Here is a 16,171-nt window from a genome sequence, read left to right as displayed (position 1 = left end):
CTCCCCCTCCTCCTTACTCTCCCCGCCCTCTCTTTCCCTCCTTCTCCTTTTGTCCCTTCTCTTCCTCATCTGTGAAACTCCCCCCCCCCCCCCGCCTGGATTCCATTAATTTTATCTAGTGTTTTCAACAAATTTGATCAGTTCTAATTGTCTCTGAAAATTAGGCCATGACAGTGGGACCTGCAAGGGTGAGGGGGGTGGGGCCACTTACCTACCCTCACCTTGAATCGCTTTTCTTGGTTAAGACAATGAGCAGCAGTGAGGATGTAGAACTCATTCAGGATGGTGCCTCCACAGAAGCCTTCATTGTTCTCCTTGATGAGATGAGCCTGCAATGAGAATGCCAGGGCCAAACAGGTTGAACTTGACTTTCTGAGAAGAGAAATTTGGAATCTGTAATTCAAGCCTTCCTCTTCATTGCTTCTGCCTGGATCAGGGCATCTCCCTCCTATAGCTGGTGTGCTCACCTGAGCCTTCCCCACCCCCACTCCTGCCCCCCCACACCCCCATCCCACTGCCCTTTCCAAGGAGAGAGCTGCGGCATCTTCAGACTGGAACACAGGCCGGAACCAGCACACCTACAGTGTTCTCCTGATCACTCGGGCTATGGCCCAACATGGCCAGTCCTGTAGACCTGAGCTTGCATTACCAAACCTGTCCTCCTGGCCATTCAGTCCTAGACCCTGGCACATTCTCTCTCCAAGAGGTGGCTCACGGTTGACTCCAGCCCACCTTCCCATCTCCTCCCAACCCACCACTCCCTGACTCCACAGCACGGGTGTGGGCAGCATCTCATGCCTTCTGGTCTTTGCTTTACCCACCAGGCAACAGACACACTTATTCATTTACTCTACAGACATTTACTGGGGCCCTACTAAGTGGCAAGTGCTAGCCACTGAGTAGAGTTGTGTCACAATTTACCTACCTTTTTCCCCGCCTGGTCTACAAACTCACTCTGACAATTACTAGTCTTTTATTTCTTCTGGTTCTGTCACAGCACTCTCTAAAGAGTTATGCACAGATAAACAATTGTCACTCCGTTGAAGATCTTTATTGCCTCTGTGGCTATGAAGTAGAAGCCAGTCTGTGGACAAATGCTTGCTTACACTGGTGTGACTTGTGGCCTTAGAAGGGATCCACTATTCAAGCCAATCTCCCACAGCCCATGGAAGGCCACCGTCAAGGTTAATTTCTGTGGAATCTATGTGGCTACTTCTGTAAGGGGTTTTCACCCTGATTTTGGATTTGGGAGTAAGGAGTATTCCACCTGGGAGTGAGCATTGATGGGGCAAGTGAAAGTCACCACACAAAATTCTCCTATATTTCTTTCCTCCCAAAGAACTGAGCTTGCAAATCCAGAGATGGAGCATTTTTTTCTCCCCTTTATTATGGGAATTCCACATCCTTTAAGCAACAGTTATTGGCTGGGGATATGTGTTGGTTAATGAAACAAATAACATCAAGTTCTAAAAGAATTCTTGAAGATGTTCCTTGACTTGTAATGGGTCATGCCCCAATAAACCCATTGTAACTTGAAAATATGGTAAGCAAAATATGCATTTAATACACCTAACCTACTAAATATCATAGCTTAGCCTAACCCACCTTAAAGGTGCTCAGAATAAAATAGTCCAAGACACTGTGAAGTACTGGTTGTTTACCCTCTTGATCACCTGGCTGGGCTCACTGCCAGCATCAGGAGAGAGTATCATACAGCACATGAAGAACCCGGGCGAGAACCCGGGAAAGATCAATGTGTATCGCTTTTATAACATTGTAAAAGTCGAACCATCATAAGTCAGGAGACTTCTTTGCCCCCCTTTTTTTGGTATAATTTATTAACTCTTAATACAACTTGGGTGATGAGTGAGGGCGAGCCAGTCTTTCTAAGACTGGACATCATCTGTTCTTCTTAAAGATGGAGATGAAGCAACGTGTGCAGACTGGAACCAGGAGAGCAAGAATCATGAATCCCTACAGACTCATTGAGGAACCGGCTGGTAAGGATCCTTCTGCCCAGTCCCCTTCCCTGTCCTCTCTGCCCTTGGAGTCCCATCTAAAACCACCCCCAGAGCTGACACCTCCACCCAGTGGGCGCTTGTCCTAGTCTTCCCAGTGGAACTTCGTTCTACACCCACTGGTACCACCTTCGTGGCCTTTATCACATCAACTTGAATTGTGGTCATTTGGGTGGACCTCACCTCCCTTCCCAGATCTAGATGTCCACATGTCAGAGAAACAGCTCTGATGATCTCATAGTCTACACACAGAACCCCAACTCTATGCCGGACATGCAAGTTCCCCATAAATACACGTGGGGTGAATGATGACTAGATGTTGAAATGTCCTGTATTGGCTCTTGATAAGTCAGACAAATGCATAGCTGTCGTGTAGCTTGCAGATGAGGGTGAGCTGAGGTAATTGGCAGCTCTGGGATTTTGCTTGTAGGAGAAGCCATTTTGGCTTTGAACACTAAAAATGTATTAAGTCCAAGTTAGGATTGCCAGATAAAACAGCGGACATCCAGTTAAATTGGAACCAAATGAATCGCAAATAATTGTTGGTATAATAGCATGTCCTAAGTCATATCTGGTATATACTTACATTACACATTTTTCATTGCTTATCTGAAATTCAAATTTAAGTGGAAGTCCTGTGTTTTTATTTGCTAAATCTGCCAACCTTAGTCCAAATGAACAAAAGGATTTTTCTTTTTTTTACCTTTGATAACAAATGGATGTATTTTTCTCTAAGGCAGTGGTTCTCAACCTTCTGGCCCTTTAAATAGAGTTCCTCATGTTGTGACCCAACCATAAAATTATTTTTATTGCTACTTCATAACTGTAATCTTGCTACTGTTATGAATCATAATGTAAATATCTGATATGCAGGATGGTCTTAAGCGACCCCTGTGAAAAGGGTCGTTCGACCTCCAAAGGGGTCGCGACCCACACGTTGAGAACTGCTGCTCTAGGGTTCTCTCTGCCTCATTAGAATTTAGGTGTTTCAATAAAAAAGTTTTACCAAATTAGAAATAGAGCAAGGAGAGTAAATCTTTCTGTCTCCAGTCAAACAGAAGAGCCAGCAGAGACCTCACCCACAATCAGGGGAGCTCCCCTTTACCTGCTCATCCAAGGCCTTAGCTGGCACCCCATCTCTCCTTCTACTGTAGGAGAGGCTTTAGGGCTCAGATCCTGAGCATGGGATGGGAATGGGCAGCAGGGGTGGAGGGTGTAGGCAAGGGCCCAGTTCCTTCTCATCTCAGGTTCCTTCAGCATGGGAGCTCAAAGCCTGCTGAGGGTCCACATGTGTGTGTGGGCATTATGATCCCGGCCTCGGCCTCCATGGCTGTGCCTGCAGTGCCAGCCAGAATGGGTCGCCCATCCAGTTAACTCACTGAACGTGCTCAGCACTTACCTGCCAGGGACACTCGCCATCTTTGCAGTCCCTCCCTCCCACTATCCTGACAAGTGAGTTCTCCTCCTCTGCAGAGCTCGGCTGTGTGTTATTCAAGCCCGGCAGATCTAAAGGGTTTGTGGTCGGATCCAGGTCTCCATCAAAAGGGTTTGTGGTTGGATCCAGGTCTCCATCGAAAGGGTTCGTGGTGGGATCCAGGTCTCCACCGTCTTCGGGGGGATCCTTGCTGCTGTGGGCGGTCAGGGACTCTGACCTCCTCCTGCGTGCCAGAGTGAGTTTCCCACAGGGATAAGGCTCTGGAAGAAAAACCAATGGCCTGAGGCTTCAGCAAAGCGAAACCCTCCCTGCACAGCACGCACAGTTCATTAGCAGCAGGAGGCATAGGGAGGCCAGAGAGAGAGAGGGTCCAACCCCCAAAATTATGGGTCGGGTCAGAGGGCCTGGAGAACTGCAGTTGGGGAAGAGTGAAGTGTGTGCTTGGCAACTGGGAAGGGTGTGAGGAACTTTTGGGGTGCGGAGTGCCCTATATGTTGATCTCGGTGGCATCACAAGGTGGACGTGACTGTCATGATGCAGGGAAAGTGCCCTTCCCGTCAGTGCCCCACTGTGTGTTAGTCTCACCTACAGGACCTGCTGCAGACACGGGCTCTGGGGCTGACCAGGATGCTGAAGCATTGAAGGAGATGTCTGCAAGCTACTTGGAATACGCACCCACATACTACAGAGGCTGACAGTGGACAGAGGACACAGAGGGCAGGCAGGCAACGAAGCAAGCAAAGAGGTTAATGGTAGAATCCAGGTAGGCACATAGGGGTGCTCACTGTCAAATCCTGTCAACCCTGATGTGTGTGAAAACATTTTCTAATGAAATAGTGTTGTTGTTGTTTTTTTAAATTGTTCTTGGAAAAAGGGACAACATAGGCAAACAACCTGAGGCATAAGAAGGAGCACTGCACAACATGGCTTTGTATGATAATGTCTAACAGGAATGACTTACCCTTAAAATCACCAATCTCAGGGGAGATGTCAGCAAATACCAGAAAGCTTCCTTTCTGTATTATTACCAACTAAGGAATTGAGGCGGAGAGAGGGGCCAACGCCGGACAGAGAAAGGGAGAGGTGTAGAGGCCCATCAGAAAACAGAGGACAACCAAGATGGCGGCATAGGTAAACACCTGATCTTGCTGCTGTGCACAACCACATTAAAACTACAACTAGCCGAAACTGGTTTGGCTCAGTGGATAGAGCCTTGGCCTGCGGACTGAAAGGTCTGAGGTTTGATTCCGGTCAAGGGCATGTACCTGGGTTGCGGGCACATCCCCAGTAGGAGATGTGCAGGAGGCAGCTGATCGATGTTTCTCTCGCATCGATGTTTCTAACTCTCTAACTCTCTCCCTTCCTCTCTGTAAAAAATCAATAAAATATATTAAAAAAAACAAAATAAAACAAAACTACAACTAAAAGACAAAACGAATAGCATCCAGAACCACAGGAAGGCTGGTTGAGTGGAAATTCTACAACTAGAAGGAAAGAGAAAAGTGCACTGAGTTTGGTAAAAGGTGCAAAGGTGTGGAAGTGTGGAGGTACGGAGGCTCGTGCGAAAGTGGCTGGCATCTGGGTACGCTGTTGTCTTTTTCAACAGGGAGGGAGATACAAGCTCCGGACTGCTCTGAAATCCAGTTCTGGGTGAGAATCTGGGGACCCAGACTTGTACAGAGAGAAACTGTACTGTCCGGCATCGGGCCGGAATGTGAGGGTGGGTTTCTCACAGAGGTACTTGCAGTGTTCATTGTTCCTGCATGTGGCCGAGGGACATAGAGACCCAGGGACCTATCAAGGGAGGGCCAATGGCAACCACTGCTGTTTGCACTACCCCATGACTCCCTGAGATCACGCCCCACCCAATTTACAACCCCACCCAAGCTGTGCACAGAAGCTTTTGCATACTAATGGCCTGGCCTTTCTCTGCCTAAAAACCTATCAAACTGCAGTTGGGAGAGAAACTCACAGCTTCCCAAAGGCCTAAGGCTATCAGCAGCCTGCATTACTTCACAGTTTTGCCTCATCTGGGCACCTCCAAACCCCAAACAAAGAGGAGGAATCTGCAGATCTCTCTGTAGTTCCTGTTGGGTGGCTCAGGCAGTGGGTGACTTTGCATCCCCTTGGAGATCCAATAGCCAGTCTACCCAGTGGTCAGAGTGAGACCATCCAGATTAAAACTCTTAACATCCATAAGAGACACACTCAGGGGGCAGACTCAGTGAGCACCAAAGCCCCACTGAAGCAAGTCCTGCCCCATAAGGGTGTCTCCAGCACAGAAGTTCTCCCATTGTATACACAACTGGTCCTTCACAGCCAATTGACCTGGAGGTCAATTCCTCCCAGTGACACCAACAGAAATCAAGGCTTAACTACAACAAGACTGTGCACACAGCCCACAAAGGGGTGTAACAAGAGTGTCCAGGTAATTGGGAAGGCTGAGCCACTGGTCCCTATAGGACACCTAGCACACAAAGCCACTATATCAACACAGAGAAGCAGCCAAAATGCGGAGACAAAGAAACAGGTCACAAATGAAAGAAATGGAGGAAAGCAAACTACTTGATATAGAGTTCAAAACCATGGTTATAAGGCTACTCAAGAATCTTCTAGAAACTTCTGAGAAATATAGTGAGACCCAAAAGGATATGAAAAAGGACCAATTAGAAATTAAGCATACAATGATGGAAATAAAGAATAATATACAGAGATCCAAGAGCAGACTAGAGGATCCCAAGAATCAAGTCAAAGATTTGAAATACAAAGAAGCAAAAAACACCCAACTGGAAAAGCAAAAGGAAAAAAGAATCCAAAAACATGAAGATAGTGCAAGGAGCCTCTGGTACAACTTTAAGCGTACCAACATCCAAATTATAGGGGTGCCAGAAGAAGAGAGAGAGAAAGCAAGATATTGAAAACCTATTTGAAGAAATAATGACAGAAAACTTCCCCTATCTGGGGAAAGAAATAGACTTCAAGTCCAGGAAGCACAGAGAATCTCAAACGAAAGGAATCCAAAGAGGACCACACCAAGACACATCATAATTAAAATGCCAAGGGCAAAAGACAAAGAGAGAATCTTAAAAGCACCAAGAGAAAAACAGTTAGTTACCTACAAGGGAGTACCCATACGACTGTCAGCTGATTTCTCAACAGAAACTATGCAGGCAGAAGGGAGTGGCAAGAAATTTTCAAAGTGATTAATAGCAAGAAACTACAACCAAGATTACTCTACCCAGCAAAGTTATCATTTAGAATTGAAGGTCAGATAAAGAGCTTCACAGACAAGAAAAAGCTAAAGGAGTTCATCACCACCAAACCAGTATTATATGAAATGCTGAAGGGTATTCTCTAACAAGAGGAAGAAGAAAGAGGTAAAGATAAAAATTATGAACAACAATGTGACAACAAATACATATCTATCAATAAGTGAATCTAAAAATCAAGTCAATAAAAAATCTGCTTAACAGAATAAACTGGTGAATAGAATAGAATCAGGGGCATAGAAAGGGAGTGGACTGACAATTCTCGGGGAAAGGGAGTGTGGGAGGTGTGGGAAGAGTCTAGCCAAAAAACATACACCTATGGACGAGTATAGTGGGGCGGGGATAAGGATAGGAAGTGGGTGGGAACCAGGTGGAGGGGAGCTATGGGGGGAAAAAGAGGAACAAGTGTAATAATTTGAACAATAAAGATTTATTTTAAAAAGAAAAAAAGAAAGCAGATGGCTCCTCTCTGTTGCCCTGGGTTTGCCTAAAATCAGAGAAGCAGAACGTAGTTCTTTTTAGTGTTTGCGAGGCCTCCAGCAGGACCTGAAGGAGCCCTCTCCACCCCCAGCAGACTTGTGCTGTGTAGGCTGGAGATAAAGAGTGTGGTGTTGATATTTGAAATCACTGTCCTTTGAAATACTGAATGAGGAAGTAGTTTATCTGACCTCCCCCCCACCCCCCACAAATATCACACTTCATTAAATTGAGTTGTAATTATTCCTGGAATTTAAACAAAATTTGCATGCATGTTACAGTCTACCCCCTATTGTTGAACCAGCATAAGTTTAAAAATCTCATTACCAATGGAGATGTAAATGATATTGTCTTTTACTTGTTGAGAGAGTTGATGTTATCTAATAGCAGTCATTCTGGAATGTTCCTGTCTTGTGGAGTGGGCCTGGGACTTTGCATTTGTACACTCTACCCCTCCCTGACCCCCCTTGCCCCAGTTGATGCTGAAGCTGTGGGTCAGTCAGGGAACCTGGCTTTGAAAAACAAGTTGGTGCCACTGTGAGACTGAGAGAAAGGAGTGGCGCCTCAGCACCGCTGGCTCCAGGTTGGCCCTGCAGCATAGGAGGACCTTTCTACAGTGTGCGAGACCCCAGGGGCCTGACCCATACTCAGCCCCTTAATAGGCCATGCCCTCCCGAGCTTCTACGCCAGACTCATCGTGTCCGGCTTTTATCAAGGAAAATAATAAATAAATTTTATTAACGTTGAGGCCCACACAACCTAAATTAGTTCTTTTTTGTTGTTGTTAATCCTCACCCGAGGATATTTTTTCATTGATTTTTAGGGAGCGTGGAAGAGAGAGGGAAAGACAGAGAGAAGCATCCATGTGAAAGAAATACATCAATTGGTTGTCTCCTGCACGAGCCCCAACCAGAGTCTGGGCTGGGGAGAACCTTAAACTGAGGTACGTACCCTTGACCAGAATCGAACCCGGGACCTTCTGGTCCACAGGCTGACACTCTATCCACTGAGCCAAACCAGCTAGGACCTAAATTAGTTCTCGAGGGGCCTCGGCTCCCCTCTTTTCAACTCTCCAGCTCCTACAGTCAGGCCTGGGTTGCCCTCACCCGCCTGCACTCCCATCTTGGTTCATTGTAACTCCCAGTCTCCCAAGCCTCCTGTCCTACCCAGGGGTACAAATCAGGCCTCCACACACTCATTACATAGTTAGGGTTTGCTACGAATCAGGCACTGTGCAAAGTGCCCTCCATGCATTGCTCTCTTAATTTGCACATTTACTAAGCAGTTAGGTAATATCGCCGGCCCAACTTTTCACGCAGCTCCCAGAAACAGGGGTATGTCTCCAAATCTGCGGCCCACCCCGGCTGCTCCAGCTGTCCTGCACTGGCCTCTCTGACTCAGGGAGCCCTGGTGGAGTGGCCCCATGCGCCTCCTACCTGTGGAGATGCAGGACTTGCCATTGTCATCCAGGATGTACCCGCTGGCACAGGAACATACCACGGAGTTCTGCTCCTCTCTGCAGAACTGGTCACAGTCCCCGTTGTCCAGGCTGCAGAACTTTCGCATGGCTGTAAGGGACGCATGTTGGTTCTCAGGACAGGCTGGGTAAACTGAGGTTGCAGCTGGCCGGGAGGAAGGACAGCAGCCCCAGGGGGACATACACCCACCGTGAGCCCTACAGCAGCCACCTGGCTAGAACAAAAGGCCGGAGCCACATGGCCCATGCACATCAGCTGGTGCAAACAGGATGGGCTGCCCAGAGCAGCTGGTGGGGTGAGAGGACCATGCCTGTGCGTGTGCTCTTCTCACTGCCCAGGCTGCCTGGGGAAACCATGGCGTACAGTTAGGGAGAGAGCTGAGTATCTGCCGGGCCCCGGCACCAGCCTTCCAGGAGGTCCTTAAATAATCTGAACATGGCCAGTGAGGGCCCGGGAAGCTGGAAGGGTCTTAAGTTCAGCGCTAAGAAGGCACATGGGTCCTGACCAGCTTGGAAGGGCTCCCTGCAGGAGGGTGGGTTCCGGGCCAGGGGCTCAAGAGGAGCCTGGTGGAGTGGCCAGAGGCCCACCCACTCTGAGGCTAGAAGAGTCCCTCTGTAATAAGGGTCTCAGAGACTGGGGTCTGGGCCCCAGTGTGGTGGGAAGAAGATAGAAAACAGGCAGTGCACATCCTGGAGGCAGGCCACCTGAGTGCCAAAATGACCCTTCTGTCACTTGTGTGATTTGAGGAAGTCATTTCAACCTATGGGCCTCAGTTTCCTCACTTGTAAAGTGGTGGAGGCCGTACCACCTCACAGGATAACCTCACGGGTCACGGGAAGCTCTTGCCCCATGTCCGTGTGAAGCCGTGTCTCCCTGGACCTCAGATCCGCAGCTCTGCCTGAGCCAGAATCACCCACCTGCTTCCTGTGTGCACTGAACTCAACCTCCAAACTCACATCAGTGATGCTACCCTGGCCATTTACACTCCGCACTTGGGTTTTGATGAAAAAGTAATTATGGTGCAAAGATCAACGTTAATGAGACTTTAGAAAACATTCACCATGGCCCTGGGGTCAGAGCCAAAAGGTGTGCAAGAGCGGCTGCTCTGGATTGGGATGAAACGATGCCTAATTGATATTCCCGGCAGAAAAAATTCTGAAGTAATCAAATTCAAGAGCACATTCCAAAGATTATGAATTAAGTAATTTAAAAGAAATGCAAATCTTTCTCTTTAGGGAAATCCAGTTTAATATTAAAGCTTTTTTTTGTTTAAAAATTAACCAGCATATTAGGAAAACTCCTAGTGACTTTTCCAAGTAAGATTAATTAAATGTTTCAAATTTTTATAATTGGACAATCCCGAACAGTTAGTATTGGCATTTGCACTAATAAATGTAAAATGTGGTGATTTAGAATCATTGCCCAGGACTACAAGGAATGTAAGTAACAACGATGAGGGATACATTCTACTCCAAGAAGGAAGTCAATTCTCATTTCTATGTTAGTGGGCCACATGCTTCATGAATGTTCCACAGCCTCTCTCAGAGGAACGGAGAGGTGACTGTGTGTTTCACTGAACTCCAACACTGAGTGGATTATAGGGCCGTCAATTTTTGTCGTTTTCTGTGACTACAGTGGCCCTTCATAATGGAGCACAGACTCGACATCAGAAGTGAAATGAGGTTGTTCCCTTGGACATTTTGACTTTTTCCCTCTTTCCCACATTCGATTCTTCAGGTAACTCGGACCTGAAGGCCTACCAAGAAGAGGAACTCACGTAATTCACAGTTTCTGCCTTCATATCCTTCCTGACAAGTGCAGGTGTATTCCCCGAGGCCGTCCTTACACCTGCCCTGATTCAGGCAGGGATTGCTTTCACACTGGTCACCATCTGCAAAGAAAGGGTTTGGAAACCGAAGCTTGCGGGCAATTTCCATCACCATGGAAATGACTTTGCTGTGTTGATCTTGGCACACATTTTTCAGATAACTCGAATGAACGTGGACTTCTTCCTGTTTCCCTGTAAACAATTTCTCCTAACTGAACTTCACTGTATCCTCACCTTTTGTGGCTCTGTGTACGTGATGCTCTTATCTTACTGGATCATTGGCTGAGCTTTCCAGTTTTTGCTGAAATGTTTGACAGCATTTTTACATTAGAGTGAAGAGCTCTAGGATGGCGACTATGTGGGACCATCTGGAAGGGGGAAGATGTGATTGTCTGACACTGGACAACAGAGCTGTTAGGGTTCCTGTTTCCAAATGCTCTGGGGTAAAATGAGAATGCAGAGACAACTGCCCAGCACCAACACGGGACTTCACATTTCTTGGTGCATTTGTACAATCTAATTTAGAGATAAGCCCAATAGTCATTTTGAGAAATTTGAATGGTGTTGCCAGAATGAAAACATTAGTCAGGATTAATGCCATTTCAGGTGGTATAAGGGTTGACTCAAGATGCTTACCTTATTATAGGATCCAATCTTTCCGACTCTATTTTTTTCCTAATATACTCGGATTTTTAAAATTATCACTAAATTTGGTATTCTCAAATGGGAAGATACTGATTTAAATCTATACGTAAGTGGCAACTTGAGGATTAGTGTAAAGTTACTATAAAAAACTATTTTATATCCCTAACTGGTTTGGCTCAGTGGATAGAGCATCGGCCTGTGGACTCAAGGGTCCTAGGTACGATTCTGGTTAAGGGCATGTACCTTGGTTGCGGGCACATCCCCTGTGGGTGGTGTGCAGGAGGCAGCTGATCGATGTTTCTCTCTCATCGATGTTTCTAACTCTCTATCCTCTCCCTTCCTCTCTGTAAAAAATCAATAAAACATATTTTTAAAAAACTATTTTACAATAACTGTTATGAAAATGCTCAGACAGAACAAATTAAATACATAGGATTTAAACAGGAACAGAAAGGCAATTCAGCAAGCATTTTCAAAGTTCAAACACAATTTCTCCCAAATTAAATATCCTAATGAACTCCTCTCACTTAAGATTAAAATAGAAAACATCTCACCTTTGTATTTATTCCAGAATTCATTCTAAAAGAGAAAAAATATTTTAAAGAACATTAGGGAAAGCACAGACATTTTACACCTATAACAAATTATAACCTAATAACTCAACTTGAATAGGATACTTTCCCAAACAGAGGTCATTTCCCGAAACAAATTGCTCTAGAGCTATTCAATCTAAATGGGAAAGTTTTTTAAATCTTCTGTATCTATAAAGGTGCAGATGGTGGCTTCAATCACCATCTCTGTTGAATATTCAAAGTGTATTTTCAAGTTAGTCTCCAAGAAATGGATTGTACCAAAAATGCTTTGCTCTGTTTGCTACTCCAGTAAATGGTTTTTAGTTGAAATATTTGGGTCAAAGATTCAATAAAGAAATGAATTATTGGTTAATAATCATGGTAATTTAGAAAATGATCATTGGTAATTAAATCAGGGCATCAAGAGCCTACATTAACTAAAAAATGTTCATAGATTAAAAAAAATTTTTTCTGTCTATAGTAGGTTAAATAGTGTCTCCCAACCCTCCAAATTCAGGTGTAAACTCACAATGTTACTTTAATTGGAAATAAGGTTTGTGCAGATATAAGTAAGGTATCAATTGAGATGAGATCCTACTGGATTAGGCTGGACCCCAAATCAATGAGGGGGTCCTTACAAAAGACAGAAAAGGACACAGACACAGGGAGAGAAGGCCATGTGAAGATGGAAGCAGATTGGAGTGATGCATCTACAAGCCAAGGAATGCCAAGGATTGTTGGCAGCCACCATAAGCTAGAAGAGAGGCGTGGAACGGATTCTCCCTCAGGTCTTCCAGAAGGAACAAACCCTGGTGACACCTTAATGTCGAACCTGTGGTCTCCAGAACTGAGAGAAAAAGTATTTTTACGACACCCAGTTTGTGGTTTCATTTTTATTTATTAATTTTTTTATTGTCTTAGAGGTGGAAGCTTAGCATATCAATCTGAGACATTTCTTCTTTTCCAATAAAAACTTTTAATGCCGTAAGTTCCCTAGAAGCACTATGTTGTATATTCGTTTTTGTTCAGCTGAAAATATTTTCTAATTTCCTTTGAGACTTTCTCTTTGACCCACAAATTATTTAGAAGTGTGCTGTTTAATTTTCAAATACTTAGAAATTCTCCTGTTATTGATTTTTGGTTGATTTCATTATGGTCAGATAACATTTTATATGTCTTCAATCTTTAACATTTGTTAAGATGTGTTTTAGGAGACAGGATATGGTCAATGTTGTAGAAAATTCCAAGGATGCTTGGCAAGAAAGTGTATTCTGTTGTTGGGAATCGTATAATAATCAATTAGATTCAGGTCGAGTGATGTCTGGAGAACTGCAGGGGATACAAATGATAAACTCATAATTTTGTGGTACTTTGAATTCTCGTTTTCTTTAATGACTGCTGCTATTTACTTTTCAGGGCCCTCAAATAGCGGCTCCATGCAGTCTACCCAGGTTTTGTAGTTACATTCAGTGGGAGACAGGGTAGAGTGTGCTTTCTCCATATTACTTGGAACCAGACTTGTTGCTAACCTTTGATCCAGTAATCCTCTTTGGAGCAGCTGCTCTTCTTAGGAGATAATCCAGAAGAAATATACATGTGCATGATTTCATAATAGTAATATGAAAACAACTTATATGGCCAAAATGGGAAAGAAGTAAATGTATTGATACAATAGCATTTAATTTAGGTCTTTAAGATTATAAGTATGGTAGCTATATATACAAGTAAGGAGGAGTGATTGGGAGATGATGCTGAGAAAAAAGTAGTACCTAAACTTGGATTGGAATTACAAATATTCATTAATATTTTGTGTATGTATTTCATACACAAAACTATGTGTATGTGAATTCAAAGAGCATTTAAAAGTGAAAATAGTTCTTAAAATTATGAATAACTTTTAAAAATAGACAAATCATGTATTTGGTAAGGCGTGAAAATGAATTCTCAATGCCTCTTCTCTCTTCTGGTGGCTGAAATAAACACTGGTGGTCAAACAGATAGAAACATATACGAATCCCTTGCAGACCTTGATCTTTTGCAGAAATACAAAGATGTCTGAGTCCCACAATTTACAGTGACTATTTTCTAGACAAAAGTGCCAAGTGTGTTTTCCAATGTATTGGTGCTTGCTACATTCTCCTTCCTAGTTTCAGGTTTTATGGGAGGAAACACAAGTGCTTCTGTAATGTTACTGGAGACTATGAGAAACATGATGATACGATGCGGTTACTACCCAAGCCCCAGCCAGCTGTGGGCATTCCATGGAAGTACAGAGCTTTTCCATCTATGAACTCGGCCTCCTCCTCATCAGTGCCTTTGGTCTGCTCTTCCTTACCCTCCTTCCTCCATCTCTTTCTTCCTTCAAAATTTTTAAGGGTTTATTTGAGGCAAAACTGATGGTAGTTGCCAGGAAGCAAGGTCTCAAATGCTTCTGTTTTGTTCTTTAAAAAACTGCTTGCTGCTGCATGGAACTGTTTAAGTCATTGTAGGTACTGCACACTTCCTTCTTCGTGACAAATACCTCAAAGTGCTCAGTGAGACCCAGAGTGGTCTGTTTGGCCAAACATCTCACTATCCCTGGGTGATCACAGATGAATATGGGGTTGCTGGGACTCACTTTCATGAACTCTCTGACAAGATTATCAGAGTCTGGCTGTGGCCTGAGGTAAAGGACATTCAATAGCTTTTGCCACACAGGTATTATTAAGAACTTTTTTAGTTTCTTCAGTTCTGAAGGTTTGTTCCTGGCAGGTTAGTTCCTCACAGGGCTTTCTCACGTGCTTCTACCATGCTGACTCTGTAGATGGGGTGAAGTCAGTGTGACGGGTTTGGCCTTCTGGGCCATTGGGAAGGTGGATGTGATCTTGTCTGTAATGTGCTTCACCATCCCTGATATAATCTCCATGGTTTCAGGAGATCATCATGATCTGTAGAGGCCATGTGAAATTCACTGCTGGTGAATTAGAGTCAAATCATCTGGAACTGGCATTCAATTTCACAAACCGGGACAATGCCACTGCTCACCACCATCTTATGGCAGAGTTCTGGAGCAATTCTTGTAGGTAAGTTCATGTCCAGCTTATTTAGCGAGGTGACAAAAAACTTGGCCACATCTCCACTAGAGATGGCATTCATCCTAGGAATTTCAATGTCTAGGAATCCCAACTTACCAAAATCTTCTTATACATGTGATGCTATTACTGTGGATGATAAATTTCTTCTTTGCAAAGTCATTCAGGTCCAAGCCCAAGTATCTCCAATGATGTGTTTCTTTGTCTTTGAGGCCAAAGTGAGGATTAGGTGACATATATAAGCATTGAGGCAACAGTGTCATTTTGTGGAGAATGACGCTCTGCAAACCCTTCTTCGTTTTTCTTTTCTTTTTTTTCCCTTTTTTTCTTTTTTACCATATGATCTCACTCATTTATGGGAAATAAAGGACAATATAAACTGTTGAACAAAAATAGATACAGAGGCAGGAAGCATGGAACAGACTGTCAAGCGACAGTGGGAAGGCTGGGACGGGTTGGGGGCGCAGAGGGGGCAGGTAAGAGTTCAACCAAAGAACTTCTATGCATGCATATAAGCACAACCAATGGACGCAAGACACTGGGGGGTGGGGGTGAGGAGTGGTGAGCGCCTGTGCGGGGGCGGGGCGGTGGTTAACGGAGAGGTGGTGGTGGGGGGTGGAGAATCCTTGGTGCCTTTCCCAGGACTGTGAAAAATGCCTGCAAAATCTTACCACGGGGTTTCTATTTCTCCTAAAAGGCCCCTAACTATCCATAAATGCCTTTTCCTGGGAGTTTTCTCTGTCCTTTTGCCCCGTCGGCAACGTGCTTTCTCTGGTCTTCAGGACAAGTTCCAAAAGGAAGCCTGGGACACTGGGCCAAACAGGCCGCAGCGGCCATGGCCTCAGTTTCCCGGGCGTTACCCACCCCAGGAGCTTCATAGGGAGCACAAACCACTCGGCCGGCCCCAGAAGCCCCATCTGCTTGTCACCACCAAAAATCAGTCCCTTCTGCATGGTAAGGTCGGGCCTCGAATGACGCCTAACTGACCCCAACACCTCCTTTCCTTGTCTAAGAGGCCTTTGTCCCTGCAGCCCAGGGCGCAGCGCCCTCCCAAGTGTTGCGTGGCGGCCCCCTCCCCAGTGACCAGGCCCTTTTAAGCCGTGACTTCCGGCCTCCACCCACGGCTGGTGTGGAAACTGCAACATGGGCCTCACTCCCGGGTGTTCCCCAAGGAAGCGCATGTCCTTGGGTTGGAGAAGGTGGGACCGGCAGGGGACGGGAGGACAGACCCCCAGGGGTAGAGCCACTACCTTTTCCAGGACGTGCTTCTCCCAGAGGGGTCAGGGCAGGTGGCAGGGACACCAGCAGGGGCCAGAGAGCAGAAGAGATACGCGTCTGTGGGTAAGGGTTTCCCACTGAAAGTTCTGGAAGTTGGCGG

The 16,171-nt window shown here is 45.3% G+C and overlaps 1 protein-coding gene across 1 annotated transcript in view; it reads right to left on the bottom strand.

Annotated features, from left to right (window-relative positions):
- The window catches only part of F10 (coagulation factor X), a gene marked incomplete at its 5' end in the record, with an annotated part of 24,900 nt that overhangs the window by 4,285 nt on the left and 4,444 nt on the right, over positions 1–16,171 (bottom strand). Inside the window, 6 exons of the mRNA XM_023743494.1 lie at positions 212–329; positions 3,418–3,713; positions 8,636–8,767; positions 10,455–10,568; positions 11,705–11,729; positions 14,726–14,874. Coding sequence (XP_023599262.1) covers positions 212–329; positions 3,418–3,713; positions 8,636–8,767; positions 10,455–10,568; positions 11,705–11,729; positions 14,726–14,874 — 834 coding nt within the window. The remainder of the gene's footprint in view (positions 1–211; positions 330–3,417; positions 3,714–8,635; positions 8,768–10,454; positions 10,569–11,704; positions 11,730–14,725; positions 14,875–16,171) is intronic.

This window comes from Myotis lucifugus, unplaced genomic scaffold, assembly GCF_000147115.1.
Source record: "Myotis lucifugus unplaced genomic scaffold, Myoluc2.0 scaffold_395, whole genome shotgun sequence".
NCBI lineage: Eukaryota > Metazoa > Chordata > Mammalia > Chiroptera > Vespertilionidae > Myotis > Myotis lucifugus.
The sequence above is the reverse complement of the archived record's forward strand: the minus strand, read 5'-3'. Positions and strand labels throughout refer to the sequence as shown.